This window comes from Nicotiana sylvestris, chromosome 7 (assembly GCF_000393655.2).
Source record: "Nicotiana sylvestris chromosome 7, ASM39365v2, whole genome shotgun sequence".
NCBI lineage: Eukaryota > Viridiplantae > Streptophyta > Magnoliopsida > Solanales > Solanaceae > Nicotiana > Nicotiana sylvestris.
This window is the reverse complement of record NC_091063.1, coordinates 134,827,285-134,849,131: the sequence shown is the minus strand read 5'-3', so window position 1 is coordinate 134,849,131 and position 21,847 is coordinate 134,827,285. Positions and strand designations below refer to the sequence as shown.

The following is a 21,847-nucleotide window of genomic DNA, read 5'->3' as shown; positions in this document are numbered from 1 at the left end:
TAATCCCTACCCAACACAAAGAATCCTCAACCTAAGCATCTGTAATATCAATTAAGGACACAATGCAAGGGAACCACAATTCAACAATAGCCCGGCAAGGGGGCAACTTAATGATCTCTTATTTTCCTCACTCTTACTTCACAATTCACTTCACAACTCAAGCCAATGCTCTAGAGTTTTAATTTTCACTTATACTTTCATAACTCATTTCACAACTCGAGCCAATGCCCTGAAAGTTCAATTATTACTTATACTTTCACAATTTCACTATACAACTTGAGCTAACGCTCCTCAATGTTCATTGGTCACAATTCTTTCCACAAACTTTATACAACAATTAGAAATCTTCACCAAGGCATGAACAACGAAATCATGAAAATCACAATATAAGACTCACGGTCATGCTTGACACCAACGTATAGATACTCGTCACCATGCCTATACGTCGTACTCAACAAGAAGCAAATAGCAAATAGGACACAACTCCTAATCCCTCAAGCTAAGGTTAGACCAAACACTTACCTCGATGCCTCGAACACAACTCAAGCTTCAATTATAGCTTTACCCCTCGATTCCTCCGCCGATTCGCTCGCATCTAGCCACAAGTTACTTAATTATATCAATAAACACTAAATGAATCAATTTGAATGCATGAAAAATGAGTTTTCCAAAGTTTTACCCAAAAAGTCAAAATCGCCCCCGGGCCCACGTGGTCAAAACCCGAGGTTCAAACCAAAATCCGATTACTCATTCCCCCACGAGCTCAAATATGTAATTTGTTTTGAAATCGAATCTCAAATCGAGGTCCAAATCCCCAATTTTTGAAAAACCTAGGTTCTACCCACAACACCCAATTTCCCCATGAAAATCTTTGATTTGAAGTTGAAATCATGTTAAAAGATGTTAATGATTGAAAAAAACTAGTTAAAAATGACTTATAATTGATTTGGAGAAGAAAAGTTGTTTGAAAAATCGCCTGTTATGTTTTTGGGGTTTTGAAAAATGAAAAATGACTGAAAATCCCATCTATTTATACCCTTTCAGACCCCATGTGCGGACCGCACAAAGTCGACTGCAGCCGCACAGCAAGGCCCTGTGTGGACCGCACAAACTCGACTGCGGCCGCACAGAAGCGCCCTGTGCAGACCGCACAAAGCCGACTGTGGCCGCACAGCCTTCACCGCACTCCGCACAAGGTCGACCGCGGACCGCACTGGTGGGGTTCAGAGACCTGCAAATTTCTGGTTTTAAGCCTAAAACATCCCGAAACCTATCCGAAACTCACCCGAGCCCTCGGAACTCCAAACCAGGTGCACACAAAACCTCAAGAACATCTTACGGACTTATTCGTGCAATCAAATCATCAAAATAACATCATGAACATCAAATTAAATCTCAAGATCAATGAAATCTTCTCAAAACTTCTTTAAACATCAACTTTGCAATTTAAGTCCAAATCACGTCATATGACATCCGTTTTTCACCAAATTCCACAGAAATATCTTAAATCATATATAAGACCTGTACCGGACGCCGGAACTAAAATACGGGCCCGATACCATTATGTTCTAATCAAATTTCATTTCAAATTTCCTTAAACAATTTCAGAAAATAATTTTCTTTGAAAATTCATTTCTCGGGCTTGGGACCTCGGAATTCGATTCCGGGTATACGCCTAAGTCCATATTTTCCTACGGACCCTCCAGGACCGTCAAATCACAGGTCCGGGTCCGTTTACCTAAAACGTTGACCGAAGTCAAATTAGCTTATTTTATAATCAAAACTTATCATTTTTCACAGATTATCATATTTAAGCTTTCCGGCTACGTGCCCAGACTGTGCACGCAAACCGAAGTGACTCAAAATGAGGTTTTCAAGGCCTCAGAATACGGAGTTTCGTTTTAAAATAAGTGATGACCACAACAATAGTGGGAAAACTCAAATAAAATTACATAATAATTATAATTATGTATACCGTTTGCGACTGAAGTAGTTGGAAAGTTAATATCAAATTAAAAATTAATTTAAATTGTTTGCAGCCACGTCAGTCGGAAAATTTACCATATTTATTAGTCATTTTTCTATTTTGACTTTTCGACTGCTGTAGTCGCAAATTACGGACGGATTCGGTTGCAAAACATTTCAGACCAGCTATTTTGCGACTACGACTTTTCGATCTAAATGTAGTCGGAAATTAGCATTTTCTGACCATTTTCTGTCCGTTTTTGCAGTCACAAAATAGCCATTTTCTAGTAGTGTTAGTCTCCCTAACTTAAGGAACTCCCAATTTGAGGCTTTACAAATGTAAAAGTTAGACTCACTGGTTATCCATTTTCTAAATGGATAATATGATTCTTATCCATATTTGACCCATTTATAAAAAATTCATTATCTAACCCATTTTTTAGTAGATAATATGGGTGGTTAAATGTTTTCTTTGAACCATTTGACCACTACTATTTAGAATATATATTATATATATTCCAGCAAAATCAGTCCTACTTCAGATTATGGTGTTTTAAGTAATGTTTGCTTCTTAGGTCTTGCAAGGCTTTTGATTAATGTATTTTCTGGATTTGAAAATAAGTTTCAGGATTCAATGTGCCCAGCCCCAGGCCAGATTCATAAAGTAGGTTGTACATATATGTGCAACAACCCCCAGATACTTAGGCAGATAACTTTTAACCCCTATCTTTCTCAAAAAGAATAACTTTTGAATATGCTAAATTATGAATTATAAGGGAGCGCATGTTGGTGTAGATGCTGATAATATATTTGTAATGTCATCCACCTTGAGGAGTTTCAGCCATTAATTCTAACATGTTGAGATTAATTTTCTCCCAATTTAAGTTCCCATATCTTTTCTTTGTTCTACTGATCTTGAAGAATCAGATAAGTGATTCTGCCTACAAATCTTTCTCAATGAAGCTGCCTTAAGAGTACCTGGATTGTGTAGCATATGAATACTTCCTAGTTATATTATAATTTTTTTTTCCCTGTTGAGATGTGTTAAGACACTTGAGAATTTACTCCATCAGAGTGCTCCAGATTAGGATGAATCTTGCAGCATAACTGCATTTATAAGATGATTCAAGCTGCTTGGCACAATCTTTTGATGCTCATCTGCATTTTGTGCTTGCACCATATAAAGTGGACCGTTTGCACCTTGAGTATTTTATCTTCTCTGGCAGGATGATTGCATTGGTCTTAATGCGTAAAGTACAATTCAGCATTGCGTTTGATCTTATGTTCTCTCTGTTAGGTGTTGTCCTGATTTTCTTACCATATTTGGTTTTCCTATCTCTTTAAGGAAAGGACAACATATTTGCCCTGATTGAGTTTTCCTTCTTGTAGAAGGAAATTATAAATCTTCCAAATTTGGTTAGTCCCTTTTCTTGTAGGAAAATGTTTGGACTTTTATAAATTGAAGATTCGTTCTTCTCATTCAGTAGCATCCACAGTGTAGCCGTATGGGGTTTGAGAGTCATATTTAGGGGGAGAACTTTACGGGACAAGTGTTAGTATGTCACTTATGTTTGCCTCTTCATGAGATTATTCTCTCGATATTTTGTACTTTCTTTTATTATAGTGGATTACTCATCTCCGTCGTGGACGTAGGATAATTGACCAAACCACGTTAAATATTTGTGTTTCTTTTTGGTAGATTTCTCTTTTGTTATCTGATTTATCATCGTTCAATTGTTGTTTTACTAGCTTCCGCATGAAACCTGATTTTTTCGGTCCTAACAAGTGGTATCAGAGCGAGGTTCAAGACAGGTTCATCTTGGCGGGTTCAGTTCTAGCCGCAATATATTTGACGGTAATCATGACTTTGTTTCTAAGAAATTTGACGAGTGTGCTACGCACGTCGAGACAAAATTTGTGGTGGAGATTTGGAGATGCGACCTGTTAAAGGCTTTTCTTACCATATTTGGTTTTCCTATCTCTTGAAGGAAAGGACAACATATTTGCCTTGGTTGGGTTTTCCTTCTTGTAGAAGGAAATTATAAATCTTCCATATTTGGCTAGTCTCTTTTCTTGTAGGAAAAGTTTTGGACTTCTATAAATTAAAAATCCGTTCTTCTCATTCAGTAGCATCCACAATGTAGCCATAATGGGTTTGAGAGTCGCATTTAGGGGGAAAACTTTACTGGACAAGTGTTAGTGTGTCACTTGTGTTTGCCTCTTTGTGAGATTGTTCTCTCGATATTTTGTACTCTCTTTTTATATAGTGGATTGCTCATCTCTGCCGTGGACGTAGAATTGACCGAACCACGTTAGATGTTTGTGTCTCTTTTGATATATTTCTCTTTTATTGTCTGATTTATGGTCGTTCAAGGTTTGCTTTGCTAGTTTCCGCATGACACCTGATTATTTTCGATCGTGACACTCTCTGCAATTAGCTCGAAAGAATATTTCGTTGGAAGACACTAGGATGAAGATCCATACTTGTACAGTGGCTGCAAGAAAATATAATCCGGCGCTGGTGAATCAAGATTCCCTAGGCCTGACTTTTTTTGTGAGGTTGAAGAGTTGAGATCAGGGAAAGTGGTTAAGCTTTGCCCCAATGGGAAAGATACCATTGTGAAACAGTGAGAATTGGGATGAGCAGTAGCAGAGCCAGGATTTTTTCACTAAGGTATGTCAAAATTTAAAGAAGTAAATACATGAAAAAGTATAAAAGAATAATTTTTACCTACCTAAACCATGTATTTTTTTCGGGAGAACCCCTTGGAGCTATGTAGCTCCGCGTCAGGGGATGAGTATATATGTTAATCTTCTTATTCAACACCGCTTTGTCATATCGAGATTTTGCTGACATAATTACTAACCAATCGCTCCGAGAATGCTTTCTTCGGATCTTGACTGAAATAATGCTGTTTCTGTAGATGGAAGACTGGAGAGCACATATCGATTAGAATGGCTACAACAAACTGTTCCTCAAATATCCTGGTTCTGGGAGTGGGAGGTACAGTACATGTTTCTTGTCTGCTACAAAGTATGTTTTTACAGTATTTACTATTGACGAGTCTACACCTTTGCCCTTTCAATCTCCTCTTTCTCTGTTCTATATATTCTTTTCAAAGTTTTCTTTTCTATTACTGCAGATAGTTAGGCATATGTCCGCTTCTGTACTTCAGTTAAGTCTATACCTGTTGAAGGTTTTAGCTTCCAGACTTTAAATCTACAGCACCTCGGAGTCTCTACAAAATTAGGGACCCTATGCAATGCGTCGAATTGGTGCATGACTTGTGATAGGATAAAAAATGTAGCACATCAACTAAATTAGTCCATGGATTGATTTGAGAATTGATACAACCAGATTAAATAATTCCTAGAATTTATTTTATGATCTTTTTATAATATCAACTTGCTCATGCTTCAATTATTTCAATGATATTAGTAATCTTCCATCAATATATAACGGGTAACTTGTCCCGCCAAAGCTTAGGCCAATGAAAATAAATTACCTAATTTTTCTTGTATCTCTACTCAAATTTGAACCCTAATCTTTAAAATTATACCCACTTCATTGATTGTTGACCCTCATTGCATCGTTTAACGATTCGTGGTCGACTTTGAACAAATTGGTACGAACATCATCACTATAACAGGTGGACATATTATAAAAATTACAAAATTTTGATTGTCAACTTCGTCGACTTTGATTTTATCAAAGCCTTTGCTCTTTGGTGGGCACATTTTAAAAAATTACTACAAAATTACATTTGTCAACTTCGTCGAAATCTAAATCTACTCATACATCATTGTCAATCGCAATATCAGAAAAAGAAAATAAAATCCTATGAAAGTAAATTTTGCATCTCACTATCTTGGTCCTTTAATTTTTTATCTTATTTCTATGTATGAAACCCCTTTACTCAATTCGTTCTTTTCCATTTTTCAAAACCATGAAGCATAAGCAAGTTGGTGTGTTTTGGAAATTGACACAAACCTGATGAAATAACTCCCATAAATAATTTTAATGATTCTTTTTTATATCGTTGGTATTCGTCTATAGTTTGTGCATATCTCATACTATTACTCTCTCCGGTCCAAAATAAGTGATTTTTTTGGATGTTTTCACACAGATTAAGAAATCCACCTTTTAGCATTAATTAGCAATGAAATTGACCATATTAACCTTTACTATCTCACATAAACACTCCTAACACATATTCCAACACTATTTACTCCAAGGACAATGTAGGAAAAAAAATTAATTCATTCTTGAAATCTAGAAAAATCACTTATTTTGGACCATAAGAAAAAGGCCAAAAAATCACTTATTTTGGACCGGAGGGAGTATATGCTACCTTCTACCTACATGTAATAACTCTTCCCAACAAAGCTTAGACGAACTCTTTTTGTCTCTATTAAAATTTAAAAATTAGCTGGGTAGGACACTTTTTTGGCTGGCTATTAGAATTTAATCATATTTTAAAGTATAATGGTAAAGTAGTCATCAATTCGATTAAATTGACCATTTTTCCCCCAACTAAAATATGGAATTGAATTCCAGCAATTGGTATCGGAGTTGTAAATTTTTGACACGTGAAACCCCAGTAGCTTATGCTGGAATTCAAAGATTTTTTGAACTCTTAAACCCAAAAATGATTTAACTTTTGAATCTTTACTAGTGCAAAATACGAGAATGATTCTTGATTTTTGAATTCTCAATGTACTTCAGCAATTTTGGACCTTTACTAGAGAAAAATTAAAAATCCATGAATAATTCCTGTTTTTTGAATATTTACTAGTGCAAAGTCCAGGAAAATTCAAGAACGATTCGTGGTTTTTGAATTCACATTATACTTAAGCAATTTTTTCCCCTTTAAATATAAAATCCAGGATAGATTACTGATTCTTGAACCTTTACTAATGCAAAATCTAGAATATATTATGATTTTTGAATTCACATATACTTCAGTAATTTTTAACATTTAAATAACTGGTATTTAAACCTTTACTAGTGCAAAATTAAAACAAGTTCAGGAATGATTTATGAGTTCTGAATTCACATTAAACTTCAATAATTTGTAATATTTAAATACAAAATCCAAGATAGATTACTAAATTTTAAATATTTACTAGTGAAAAATCCAAAAAAAAAAAAAAATTCAAGATTGATTTATGATTTTGAATTCATATTATAGTTCAACGATTGAGAGCTAATGCTTCAGGTAATTCAAACTCCATGAACAAATTCTTTATTTTGAACTTGTAGATATTCAAAGTCCAGTAGTCATTCCTAGAGTTTTTCGTATTTTAAATAGGAATTTTTTTATTCAAACTTGTATATCTGTATTTATGAACGTGGCTACTTTGCTAATATAATTTAAAATATGGCTATACTCTAATAGCCGACTTAAAAGTAGTTATTTACCAATTTTTTACAATGTAAACACATTTTAAGATTTATATCTTCTTAGTGGTAGAGTTCTTGATTGGCCAACACTCTATCTCATACAATATAGTTGGTTGAATAATTGTTTTATTGAACTTACCTGAGAAGTAGTTAGACCAACTATGTTTTATGGGCGGAGAGTTTGCCAATCAAGAACTCTCACTAATGCTGTATTTTGTCCCGGGCTCGGGCCTTAGTGGGCCTAACGGGCCGGGCCTCGCGGTCCCGGGCTTTGTGGTCCCGGGCTCTGGCGGTCCCGGTCTTCGTGGGCTCAATGGGTGGAACCGGCCCGTGACGGGCCTAAGCCCACATGGTCCTGTGCTTAACGTGCCAGGCTCGTGGGCTTCGCGGGCCTAGCGGGCTTTTTTTTTTTTTTAAGACAATTTCTTGTAGTATCATGGCTATATTAAAAATATATATGTAGTATATATGTATATCTAATTATTAAAGTGCTTGACGAAAAAGAAAATAACAAAACAATAGTAAAACACTAAATTGTCATGCATAATATATTTTCTTGTAGTATATTATATTGTATCTTATGTATATATATTCTCTTATATATTTTCTTTTAGTATATGTATTGTATCTTATGTATATATATTCGCATAATATATTTTCTTGTAGTATATATATTGTATCTTATGTATATATGTTCGCATAATATATTTTCTTGTAGTATATATATTGTATATTATGTATATATTGTAGCATAATATATTTTCTTTTAGTATATTATATTGTATCTTATGTATATATATTCTCTTATATATTTTCTTGTAGTATATATATTGTATCTTATGTATATATATTCGCATAATATATTTTCTTGTAGTATATATATTGTATATTATGTATATATTGTAGCATAATATATTTTCTTGTAGTATATTATATTGTATCTTATGTATATATATTCTCTTATATATTTTCTTGTAGTATATATATTGTATCTTATGTATATATATTCGCATAATATATTTTCTTGTAGTATATATATTGTATATTATGTATATATTGTAGCATAATATATTTTCTTGTAGTATATTATATTGTATCTTATGTATATATATTCTCTTATATATTTTCTTGTAGTATATATATTGTATCTTATGTATATATATTCGCATAATATATTTTCTTGTAGTATATATATTGTATATTATGTATATATTGTAGCATAATATATTTTCTTGTAGTATATTATATTGTATCTTATGTATATATATTCTCTTATATATTTTCTTGTAGTATATATATTGTATCTTATGTATATATATTCGCATAATATATTTTCTTGTAGTATATATATTGTATATTATGTATATATTGTAGCATAATATATTTTCTTGTAGTATATTATATTGTATCTTATGTATATATATTCTCTTATATATTTTCTTGTAGTATATATATTGTATCTTATGTATATATATTCGCATAATATATTTTCTTGTAGTATATATATTGTATATTATGTATATATTGTAGCATAATATATTTTCTTGTAGTATATTATATTGTATCTTATGTATATATATTCTCTTATATATTTTCTTGTAGTATATATATTGTATCTTATGTATATATATTCGCATAATATATTTTCTTGTAGTATATATATTGTATATTATGTATATATTGTAGCATAATATATTTTCTTGTAGTATATTATATTGTATCTTATGTATATATATTCTCTTATATATTTTCTTGTAGTATATATATTGTATCTTATGTATATATATTCGCATAATATATTTTCTTGTAGTATATATATTGTATATTATGTATATATTGTAGCATAATATATTTTCTTGTAGTATATTATATTGTATCTTATGTATATATATTCTCTTATATATTTTCTTGTAGTATATATATTGTATCTTATGTATATATATTCGCATAATATATTTTCTTGTAGTATATATATTGTATATTATGTATATATTGTAGCATAATATATTTTCTTGTAGTATATTATATTGTATCTTATGTATATATATTCTCTTATATATTTTCTTGTAGTATATATATTGTATCTTATGTATATATATTCGCATAATATATTTTCTTGTAGTATATATATTGTATATTATGTATATATTGTAGCATAATATATTTTCTTGTAGTATATTATATTGTATCTTATGTATATATATTCTCTTATATATTTTCTTGTAGTATATATATTGTATCTTATGTATATATATTCGCATAATATATTTTCTTGTAGTATATATATTGTATATTATGTATATATTGTAGCATAATATATTTTCTTGTAGTATATTATATTGTATCTTATGTATATATATTCTCTTATATATTTTCTTTATAGTATATATATTGTATCTTATGTATATATATTCGCATAATATATTTTCTTGTAGTATATATATTGTATATTATGTATATATTGTAGCATAATATATTTTCTTGTAGTATATTATATTGTATCTTATGTATATATATTCTCTTATATATTTTCTTATAGTATATATATTGTATATTATGTATATATTGTAGCTTATAAATAATTCTAAGTATAGACAAAGAAATATTGCGAAAAGAAGCTCATGGGTAGAAGCAATAAATTTTATTACCAAAAAATGACATATCTTTCTTAGTCATCCTTCCCCCAATGGAATGAGCACAACAAGGTACTAATACCACCATTAGAAGGAAAAAAACTAAGGAAGATGTGCCAAAATACAAGTTACATATTATTCTATGTATTATCTCTAACAAATCTCATAAATCCTTCAAGGTTCGGAGGAGGTTGCGTTGGTGGTGGTGGAAAAGAAGCTTGTTCATCACCACTTCCGGGCGAAGCCGAATCCTCCGCAAGTTCCGCTATCATTTCTTCATAAGCTTCATCTATCGCCGGTTGTGCTTCTGCAATTCCAAAGTTTCTTCTTTCCGAGCGGATCCAATCTCTAAACAATACTGATTTTTCCAAGCTATCCCTCATAGACGCTCTATGATCACCTATTTGCAGTCTTGCTTGACTGAAAGCGCTCTCTGATGCAACAGTTGAAGCTTGAATTGATAAAATATCCCGAGCCATCCTTGCAAGAACAGGAAAATGTTTTTCCCTTGCCTTCCACCATTCCAAAAGATCAAAAGAGCCGTCTGGATTCTCCTTTTCAAGTCCCTGAGACAAATAAACTTGAAGCTCATTTAGATGTGAAGTTTCATCATAATTTTCACCTTGAGACCCCCTGAACTCCGTCCAAGATTTAAGAGCTTTTAAGCCCGCAACTCTTTTAGAGGATTGTGAGCTAGACGAAGTAGGGGTTGGAATAGTTGGCCTAGCATGCTCTAAGGCAAGTTGATAAGCATTATAAACTGTTTGAGCGTTAATCTTAATTGAAGCTTTTGCATCTGCAAGTGTCGCAATTTCCTCATTTGAAAGATCTAAAGCCTTATAAATATTTGAATACCAAAAATGAGGACCTCCCAATTTCATTGTAGGATTTAGCATTGCAGCAAGACCATAAATAGGAGGGATAGGAAAAAAATATTTTTTAAACTTTTGTTTCATTTCATTTATAGCAAGTTCATAAATATCCCCACCCTCACTAAATTCAACAAACAAATCAGATAGTGCTGCAATATAAACTAAACAGTTTGAAATAGTAGGATAATATTGCCCAGAAAATGCATTTGTTGCAATTTGAAAATGTTCTAAAAAATCTAAAAGAATTTTAACATTAGTCCAATCTTGAGTGGTAAGCATTTCATCATCATCTTCACCACCTACCCGAGAATTAAACGTTGCATTAATTGGGTTTCTATATTCATATGCTACTACTAAACTTTCGTACATACAATTCCATCTAGTCATATGCTACTACTACTTTGCATTATCCATTCCTCATCTATCCAATGACTTGTAACAGTTAGGTAATCACAATCATTACCACTTCTACCAATATCAGTAGTAATAGAAATCCGATTAGGTATATGAGTAAATAAATACCGCAAATATTGTTCATATTCATGTTTGAATTTATAAATATCACTCTTAACTGTTGCGCGAGGCCAACCTTTATAAGTAGGATTAAACACTCTTCTAATATAATGAACCCAATTAGGATTAGAAGCAAAAGTATAAGGTAAGCACATAACAGTAATCATCTTTGCTAATTCTTCACGATCTCTATTTGGATCGTAATATAAAATACCTCCAGTGACAGTGTTAATTCCTGGTTGAACTAGATTTGAACCTGTACTAGGGTTAACCGCAGAATCTACACTTGTCCCCTCTAGCTGCGCTTTCATTTGAAAAAATCTAGCCTTATCTCTAGGGTGTGTTTTTATGTGCCTAGTCAAACTACCTGTGCCGCTACGGTCTCCTACATATTTATGCGACATTAATTTCCCACAAGTTTTACACTTAGCCTTATTTTTTTCTCTTACTTGAGTAAAAAAATTCCAAACTAATGATGTTTCTAGGCGTTTAGCAGGTTCTCTATTAAAAGTAGGAGTTTCTACAGGTGGGTCGACCGGTGCATCACTTGGGTTATTAAGAGGACTAGTAGGTGTATCATCTAAATCCGGTGCTTGAGTTTCATCATCATCCTCATTTTCCTCATTATTTTCTAAGATGGTTTCATTAGGATAAAGAGCATTCATAATTTCATCATCTAATCTATCACCTGGTGCAACATTATGATAAAATTCACTATCGGTAAATTGAAAACAAGGGTGATCACTATCAAGAATTACGGAAGGAGGAGGACGTCTAGGTTGGCGACTACTTTCAACTTGCTTATCTTTTCTAGGTCGGGGAGCCGGGGGAAGGGTAGTTGGTTGGCCACTACTTTCACCGGTTTTATCTTTTCCTTTACCAAACATTTTTTTCAAAGTAAATGCCATATTAATTATAATTATGCAAACTAAACCACACAAAAATATATTCTAAAAACGTAAGAGTTGAAACGAGTTTACCGGATTGCCGAACAACTTCTTGAAAATTGAAAATCGTTGAACACTTGAAAACTTCAATTCTGTGTTCCGAGGCCTCAACAACCTCTTTTAGCATCACCTCGATTGTGTGCGCAGTCCTGGCGCATAGCCGGAAAGCCTATATGTGAAAATCTGTGAAAATGATAAATTTTGACTATAAAATGAATTAATTTGACTTCGGTCAACGTTTTGGATAAACGGACCCGGACCTGTAATTTGACGGTCCTGGAGAGTCCGTAGGAAAATATGGGACTTGGACGTATGTCCAGAATCGAATTCCGAGGTCCCAAGCCCCAGAAATGAATTTTTGAAAGAAATTATTTTCTGATAAATATATAGGTTTTTGAAAGTGAAATGTTATATGAAACCTGTGGTATCGGGACCGTATTATAGTTCCGGAGCCTAGTACAAGTTCAATATGATTTATATGTGTCGTCGATAAGGTTTGGTAAGAAACGAAATCCATTTGACGTGATTCAGACCTTGAATGCAAAATTTGATGTTTAAAGAAGTTTTGAGAAATTTCATTGATCTTGAGGTTTAATTCGATGTTCATGATGTTATTTTGGTGATTTGATTACACGAATAAGTCTGTTGGATGTTTTTGAGGTTGGGTGTATATTTGATTTGGAGCCTCGAGGGCTCGGATGAGTTTTGGATAGGCCACGGGGTACATTTTGAACTTAGAAAATTGGAGGATTTTTGCTAGTATGATCAAGCCTGCAGGCTTCGCATTTGCGAAGCTTGGCTCGCAAATGCGAGGGCTTGGTCGCAAATGCGAACCAACCCAGGCCTGCCCTTCCTCGTAAATGTGAGATGTTCCTCGCAATTCCGACCTCGCAAATGCGAGGGTGCCTTCGCAAATGCGATGTATGCTGGAAATGCTTGAAGTCGCAAATGCGACATTTCTGATCGCAAAAGCGAAATCCTAAATTTCCTGAAGGGTTTGCAAATGCGAGCCCTGTTTCGCAATTCCCAAGCCAACAGAGGTCGGGGTTCGCAATTCCCACATTTACGACCTGCAACTTTTATGCTTAGACGAATTTTTAACCCATTTTCATATCCTCTTAAAACATAAACACTCTGGGGCGATTTTTCAAAGGCTTTTTCTTCTCCAAATCAATTGTAAGTCGTTTTTAACTAGTTTTCTTCAATCCTTAACATCTTCTAACATGATTTCAACTCAAAATTAATAATTTTCATGGGGGAAATTGGGTGTTTTGGGTAGAACCTAGGTTTTTCAAAAATTAGGGATTTGGACCTCGATTTGAGGTCCGATTTCAAAACAAATTATATATTTGAGTTCGTGGGGGAATGGTTAATCGGGTTTTGGTTCGAACCTCGAGTTTTGACCATGCGGGCCCAGGGACAAATTTTGACTTTTTGGGTAAAATTTTGGAAAACTCATTTTCATGCATTGGGGTTGATTCATTTAGCATTTATTAATATAATTAAGTAACTTGTGGCTAGATACGAGCGAGTTGGTGGTGGAATCAAGAGGTAAAACGATAGTTGAGGCTTTAATTGTGTTCGTGGCATCGAGATAAGTATTTGGTCTAAACTTAGCTTGAGGGATTATGAGTTGTGTCTTATTTGCTACGTGTTAATTGTGAAGTACGACGTATATGCATGGTGACGAGTATCTATACGTCGTGTCAAGCATGCACGTGGGTCTTGTATTATAATTGTTATGATTCCGTTGTGGTTTATTGTGCCTCATGTTATTATCATCATTGTTCCCTTGCCAGGACGTTTGTTTGATATTATTGTTCCCTTGCCGGGATATTGTTGAAATATCATTGTTCCCTTGCCGAGATATTGTTGAAATATCATTGTTCCCTTGCCGGGATACTGTTGAAATATCATTGTTCCCTTGCCATGATGTTATTGAAATATTAATGTTCCCTTGTCGGGAAGTTGTTATATTGTTCTTGTTCCCTTACCGGGATTCTTTGTGATTGTTGTTGATTTGTAACATGGGAGCGGGTGGCACGCCTGCCACAAGATAAATGAAATGAGAGCGAGTGACACGCCTACCACGAGATATTTGATATGGGAGCGGGTGGCACGCCTGCAACAAGATATATGAAATAGGAGCGGGTGACACGCCTGCCACAAGATATTTTAAATGGGAGCCAGGGTGGCACGCCTGCCACGAGACATTTGAAATGGGAGCGGGTGACACGCCTTCCACAAGATATTTGGAATGGGATCGAGTTGCAATCCTGCAACGAGATATATGAAATGGGAGCGGGTTGCACTCCTGCAACAAGATGTGAAATGAAAGTGAATTCTGCCTTTGTTTTCCTTATCCTTGTTAGTAGTTGGATTTTGGGTTCCTTTATAATTCTCTTGGTATTCTGTTTTTACCTGTTATTCCCCGAAGCATGTTTCCCCTCTCCCATCTTTACTTGTTTATTTCTACTTCACTTTTCGCTGTATATTATATAACTGCACAGGTTTATTTGGTAGTCTGGTCATAGCTTCGTCACTACTTTGCCGAGGTTAGGCTAGGCACTTACCAGCACATGAGGTCGGTTGTGCTGATACTACACTCTGCACTATGTGCAGATCCCGGAGCAACTCTTGGACCGTAGTTGGAGGCTACCATCAGTCCACGCGGAGATCCAAGGTAGACCTGCAGGCGTCCGTAGGCCCTGGCGTCTCCTCCATCTTTTATTTCCTGTTTCATCTTTTGCTTCAGAAACAGTGTGTCTTTTACTTTCAGACCTTGTATTTAGCAGTCTTTGACTGTCTGTGGTACTGTGCCACCAGGTTTTGGGTGATAAGGCTTCAACAGTTGTAATAGATACAGATTTCAGATATTTTATTATTTCCTTCCGCTTAAATTTAAATTTCAGTTGTTATTGCGTTATCGCTTTATGTTTGTTAAAAAAAATAATTGGATAATGAAGTAATTAGTTTAAAGGATTGGCTTGCCTAGCTCGTACTAGTAGGCGCCATCACGACTCCCGAGGGTGGGAAATCCGGGTCGTGACAGTCATGTTTTCGTATCATTATTATTATTATTATTATTATTATTATTATTATTATTATTATTATTATTATTATTCTCGTATTATCTTAGTCTTTGATTTTTATTACTATCCATTGTTTTTTCTTGTTTAAGTTTACTCATTGCGTGCTATTTTGCCGTTGTTAGTGTTCTTGTCTTCATAATTTTCAACATAATTTTTTCGTTATTTTATTTTTTGAGCCAAAAATCTACGAAACAGTCTTTTTACCTGTACAAAATAAGAGTAAGGTCTGTGCACACATTATCATCTTAAGACCCCACCCAGCTAATAGACCACTGACATTTGTTTTAATGATTCCTCGTCGACTTTGATTTTTTCAAAGGGTTTGCTCTTTGGTGGGCACGTTATTAAAAAGAAACAAAACTACTGTTGTCACCGTCGTCGAGATTCTTCCATAGTCATGCCTCATTGTCATTCGCACTATCAGAAAAAGAAAACAAAATTGTAGTATGATATTATACTGAATATGATTAATACCCACTATTTTACTGTTTCATTTTTGTTTTTCAAGTCATTTCTTTATAATTTATATCTAATCTATTTTTCTAGCTTAGCCAGGTGGAATAACTTTGTTTTATAACTATTTGGTATTTTAATGCTCACTGAAACCCCGGTTAATTCAATTTCGCGCTTCCAATAATTTTTTATTTTATTTTTAGGACTCTGAACATAGGAGCTCTTGTTAAAGATCTTGGGTTCCACTAAATTCCTTGATGGTAGGTCATTTTTTACGTAGTTCTATATATGAAACCTTTGAATACGTTCTCTTACATTATCTTTCAAAACCATGCAGCATAAGCAAGTTCCTCTGTTTTCTTTCCAACTTCCCTGTTTCTTTTCATTTGTGCTAATCTTGACATTAGCCACTGCTCAAATTATTACCATTTCTCCTCCTCCTCCTCCTCCTACCACCACTCCACCACCTACCAGTACCAGCCCACCGGCTACAAACACCAGCCCACCACCCACCAACACCCCCACCCCCACAACCACCATAACAAAAGCTGCCAATATTACAAAACCAGGATGTCAAAAACAGTGTGGAAATCTTACAGTTCCATATCCATTTGGAATTGGTTTAGGATCAGGTTGTGCCATAGACCCAAGTTTCGAAATCAACTGTGACACTAAAACAACAGGTTCTCCGACGCCACTTCTAGGGAACATCAAAATCTATGACATCTCCGACTCTGAAATGCGCATATCAAGTGTCTTAAATCGGAGATGTTACTCATCTACTGGAGTTTTGATCCTAGATCAACCTGCATGGATGACTTTAGGAAGCTCGAGTCCTTACAGTTTCTCTTCCCTGAACAGGTACTTAATTAAGAATGTTCACATATACTATAACAAATAACACATGGCAAATGGGCGAGTTAGAAAAACCTTGAGTGAATCAAAATATGTCAAATCAATAAATGAGCTATGATCCGACCTGCCCAAAGTTTGCTTAAGTCAAATAACGAGTCATTACTCAGCACTCCAACAAGAACCTTACTTCTATTCTAGCTTAGGTATGTTTGGATTTGGTTACAATTGACCTAATGGGTTACACTACTTTGGCTTGTTTTGACCCAATAATTTGATGAGTCATTTCGAGTTCAGTACGTTGAGTCAAGTAAACAAATTGGTAATAATCTTGCGATCTCATTATGCAGATTCTCCGTCGTTGGATGTGATGAAGCTGCTATAATAGTTGGAGACGACTTCGGTAATGGTTGCCCCACTGTCTGTACTACCTCCGGTGATGTAATTGAGGGAAGATGTATGGGTGCTGGTTGCTGCCAAATAACAATACCAAAAGGCTTGAAATATTTCAACACATCTATGCAAAGCTCGAAACTAAATCACACTGCAGTTTGGTCGTATAGTAAATGTGGCTACGCATTTCTTGGTGAGGCGAGTCGTTTCGAATTCAAGGGTTTACAGGATCTCAGTGATCTCAATTTTTTCAAAAAGATTAAGGATAATGTTCCCATTGTGCTAGATTGGGCTATCGGAAATGTTACTTGTGTTGAAGCACAAAAACGTAACGATTATGCATGCCTGGATAATAGCCAGTGTGTTGATTCTGACAATGATATCGGGGGCTATCGCTGCAGCTGTAACTCGGGATATGAAGGCAATCCATACATCGGCTCAGGCTGCCAAGGTAACATGATTTCAACTTTCACGCATTGTTTTGAACTTCCTTTTGTATTTGGCAATTTTTCTTTTTTAAGACTATCTGTGGTGAATCAGTAGTAGTTGTCTATTTCCTCTTTCGAGTCAATTTTCAATCTTGGATCAAACAATAGTAGTTTGATCACCGTAAACACTCCTATAACATCACTCAAATTCAAATACACCCCTGTATTTATAAATTAAACACTTATGTACTATAAAAATCCTACACAAATATTAATATTGTTAGTAACGCGCTAAAGTTTCTAATTTCAAACCTAAAATGGTTTAGGAATGGACAAAGTTGCCCTTATCTCCACCTCTGGTAGCGTTAGAGGAGTCCTCTGTAACACGACTGTCTTTTTTTGTACTAAAGTTTTTGGAATATGAGCAACACAATGTAATTTCTGCAGATAGTGGATTCCCATCCTCCCAGCACTCTTCATATTTGCAAATCCTGATTATCTAGGCATGAATGTATCATATTTTTTTCATAAAAAATTTAGTTGACTATTTTGAGGTGAATCGGTCTAGCAATGAGGTTGCCACCAACTTATTTATTAAGTATTGTTTAAAGATTCAAAGCTCTATAAATGTTGCTTAGTTATAAATTATTTAAGCTATATGATAAAAATACGATTCAACATCAATTTGTCTCATCATGGTAAGTGGAAAGGACCAAGAAATATTGTAAAAGAAATAACGCTATTTAAATACTCCTAGTTGCCACTGAACAAAATAATGCTGGAACTTTCATTAAACAAATTCAGGTCTTACTTTAGGATACACACACACAAATATATATATATATATATATATATATATATATATATATATATATATATATATATATATATATGTATGTATGTATGTATATATATATGTATGTATGTATATATATTCACAGCTTCTTCTGCAATTAAATATGTGAAAAAGAAAAATAAAAAGGACAATTATCAGGAATTATTTTTTTTAATCCACTAGCACAAGTAACAGATAACTTTGTCCATGAGACTTTTAAGTAAAAAAGAAATTACCTAGTATTTTTTGCCACTATTAGAATTTGAATATATATGGTCTTTCATCCCACTTGATTGACTGGCCGGCCATACTCTTGGGTGTTGAAGCATCATGGATTAATGTGACTATATGTTCTTTGTTTTGTGCGCCAGATATTGATGAATGTGTAGATCCAAATACCAATTCGTGTGAAAAAAATTGCATAAATATGCCGGGGAGTTACAATTGTACCTGTCCAAAAGGATACACCGGTGATGGCAGAAAGAATGGTCGTGGCTGTATTGCACCGAACTCGAACTCTGAATTTCCATGGATCAAATTTTCTGTAGGTATAAGTTTCTCATATACTGTACTTGTCTTTAATCGCATATAGTAAATATAGTATTTTCTAAGTTATGAAATGATTAGAAAAGATGCAAATTTTGTTTTTAACTATTATTATGGCATTGGATATTTCACTACAGTAAAGGAGAGGGACAGAACCGGCAAACGGATAGCACAAGTAAATATGAAAAAATTCCACGCCTTTCTATATTTTTTGTTATTTCCATCGTAGACCAACTTGAGTTTCTGTAGAACTATTTTAATTTATGTAACATTCTTTCACCTTTCTATATTTAATAGTAATATTTTTAATTTTAAAATTTTTCTTTTACCCTTAATAAGATATTTCTAGCCACATAAATTTCTATATTTGTTGTAGATCACAAGTTTAAAAAATCCTCATTTATTTCTTAAACTCCCCAGTCAAACACCTTCACATAAATTGAGATATATGAAGTATTTCTTTTGTGATACATGCTCCATATAAGTGGTATTTTTGTTGCACAAGAATTTTTCATCTTCTATAAGAACCAAAAGTATTTGTATCATAGTCCTGATCACCTAGTCTTCTATAGCCAAGAATGATGTTGACTAGCATAAACACGGATTCCATAATTATTCGTTGTAAACAAACTTTAGTGGGAATATAATATTTTCCGTCAAAAGTCAAATGCTTATCTTGTGAAATCACTAGACATTGAATTAGTTTACAAAAAGAATAGATGAAAGTACAGCTCAATAGCTCATAACTTTAAAGGATAGTATATGTATAATATTTACAAGTTGCCAATATTCATGCATGTTTCTTCTCTTATATCATGAAGCCCCTATCCAAGCAAAACCAGAAATATTTTCAAGGGTATTCAGACTTGGAAGAAGTAAATAAAATTTTCCGACAAAGGGTGTTCAATATATGTTTTATACATTTAAAATCAATATTTTACTTATATACACAGTGTACGTTTTTATAATATATTTTGGCAAAGGGTGGTCAGACCACACTTTGAAAAAGGTGGCCTCGCCCCTGCCCTGGCCCCTTTACGTTTTTAATCCGTCCGAATAGCTTAAATCCCCACTCTTTCTAGTACAGTAAAGAAGGGTTAAATGTTTTCTTATAAATAACATAGGTATGGGAGTTGGTTTTATGTCCCTAGTAGTTGGGACAACTTGGCTCTATTTCAGCATCAAGAAAAGAAAACTCATTAAACTTCGGGAAAAATTCTTTCAACAAAATGGTGGTTTTCTCTTGAAACAACGAATATCTTCTGACGAGGGTGGTGTGGAAACAACAAAAGTTTTTACAGCGGAAGAGTTGAAGAAGGCTACAAACAACTATGCAAATGATAGAATTCTTGGTCGTGGTGGAAATGGCATTGTCTACAAAGGTATTCTATCTGATAATCGCATTGTTGCAATTAAAAAATCTAAGTTTGTGGACGAGGATCAGGTTGAGCAGTTCATTAATGAGGTACTTATTCTTACTCAAGTCAATCACAGAAATGTTGTGAGACTCTTTGGATGTTGTTTGGAAGCTGAAGTTCCTTTACTAGTTTACGAATACGTTTCTCATGGAACTCTTTATGAGCATATCCACAATCAACATGGAGCTCCTTGGTTATCTTGGCAAAATCGGCTAAGAGTTGCTACTGAGACAGCAAGTGCACTTGCTTACCTTCATTCATCTGCGGCAATGCCAATAATTCACAGAGATGTCAAGTCTGCTAATTTATTATTGGATGATGTTTATATTGCGAAAGTGGCAGATTTTGGAGCTTCAAGACTAATCCCTCTTGATCAAACGCATCTTGCTACATTGGTTCAAGGGACATTAGGTTATTTGGATCCTGAATATTTCCGCACTAGTCAATTGACTGAGAAAAGTGATGTTTATAGTTTTGGAGTAGTTCTTGCGGAACTTTTGACAGGAATAAAACCTATTTCTAGGGACAAAAATAACGAGGACAAAAATTTGGCAGAGTATTTTGTTTTATCCTTGAGAAAGAATCAATTGTTTCAAATTCTTGATCGCAGAGTGGTAAGAGAAGGAAGCCTGGAGCAACTCCAAAAGGTGGCTGAGTTAGTAAAGAGTTGTCTTAGTTTGCATGGTGAAGATAGGCCTACTATGAAGGAAGTGGCGATGGAACTTGAAAGTTTAAGAAAGTTCACCAAAAATAACCCTTGGCCTAACGGACATGGACATGAAGAAAATGAAGATGAAATTTCAGATCTTTATACAATTCACTTTGACTCTAATACAGGCGCCAACAACTTCTCTGGACAACATAGTTCCAACTCCAACACGAATAGTAGCAGTTTTTTCGATCAATATAGTTTGGATAGTTCTTCAGTGATGTTTAACAAAAATATCCCACGGTGATCTAAACCAGAAAGCTAAAAAATATGATGATTCATGAAGATTTTCTGCAGTTGTATGTTCTTGCCTTCGCGTCTTTCTTTAATATTGAATTTTCTGATGTATTTTGTTTGCTTTTTGATTTGTATTTTTCTCTTGAGAGTCAAAGTCCGACTAAACTTATGATTCAAATGTGTTGTTTTTCATTTTTATATGAGAAAAATTTGTTGTTTATGGTATCTTTGTATATCATTTTAATTATTTATTGAAAAGTAAGTTGATTTATGTTCGATTTAGGAATACGAAGATGTGTTTGCTTGATCTAATTAAGGTCTCTCATTTTTGGGTAACTCCTTTTCAGTTTATAATTTGTTACAGCAATTCATCAACTTATTTGGTGTCTGCTCTTACAGAGTTGATGCAGTTTACAATAACCAAAATCATAGAAAACAGGACGACAAATTTGTTTTCTTGACAACATTTTAGCTAGGAAAGTGAGGAGAAATATAAATATACAATAATAGTATAAACAACAAACTTTCTCATTAATAAAACGAGAAACAA

At 34.1% G+C, this 21,847-nt stretch overlaps 1 protein-coding gene across 2 annotated transcripts; it reads left to right on the top strand.

Annotated features, from left to right (window-relative positions):
* The first annotated feature begins 16,125 nt into the window (after nucleotides 1-16,125).
* LOC104231838 (wall-associated receptor kinase 2-like) lies at nucleotides 16,126-21,522 on the top strand. 2 transcript variants are annotated; one of them, XM_070150810.1, is made up of 5 exons: nucleotides 16,126-16,740; nucleotides 17,082-17,575; nucleotides 18,759-18,935; nucleotides 20,058-20,315; nucleotides 20,418-21,522. In XM_070150810.1, the coding sequence occupies exons 1-5, from the start codon at nucleotides 16,211-16,213 to the stop codon at nucleotides 21,305-21,307; spliced, it is 2,349 nt and encodes a 782-aa protein (XP_070006911.1). In that variant the 5' UTR covers nucleotides 16,126-16,210; the 3' UTR covers nucleotides 21,308-21,522. The 2 variants fall into 2 exon arrangements, with proteins under 2 accessions (XP_070006911.1, XP_009783200.1); XM_009784898.2 differs by having other exon boundaries at nucleotides 16,127-16,740; nucleotides 20,058-21,522.
* Nucleotides 21,523-21,847: the final 325 nt, after the last annotated feature.

Bases quoted from the DNA above. Each gene is read 5' to 3' on its own strand.
- LOC104231838 (XM_009784898.2), top strand. From the start codon at position 16,211: ATGCAGCATAAGCAAGTTCCTCTGTTTTCTTTCCAACTTCCCTGTTTC. The intron at 16,741-17,081 runs GTACTTAATTAA...CTCATTATGCAG, and splicing joins AGTTTCTCTTCCCTGAACAG to ATTCTCCGTCGTTGGATGTG. The intron at 18,936-20,057 runs GTATAAGTTTCT...TAAATAACATAG, and splicing joins ATGGATCAAATTTTCTGTAG to GTATGGGAGTTGGTTTTATG.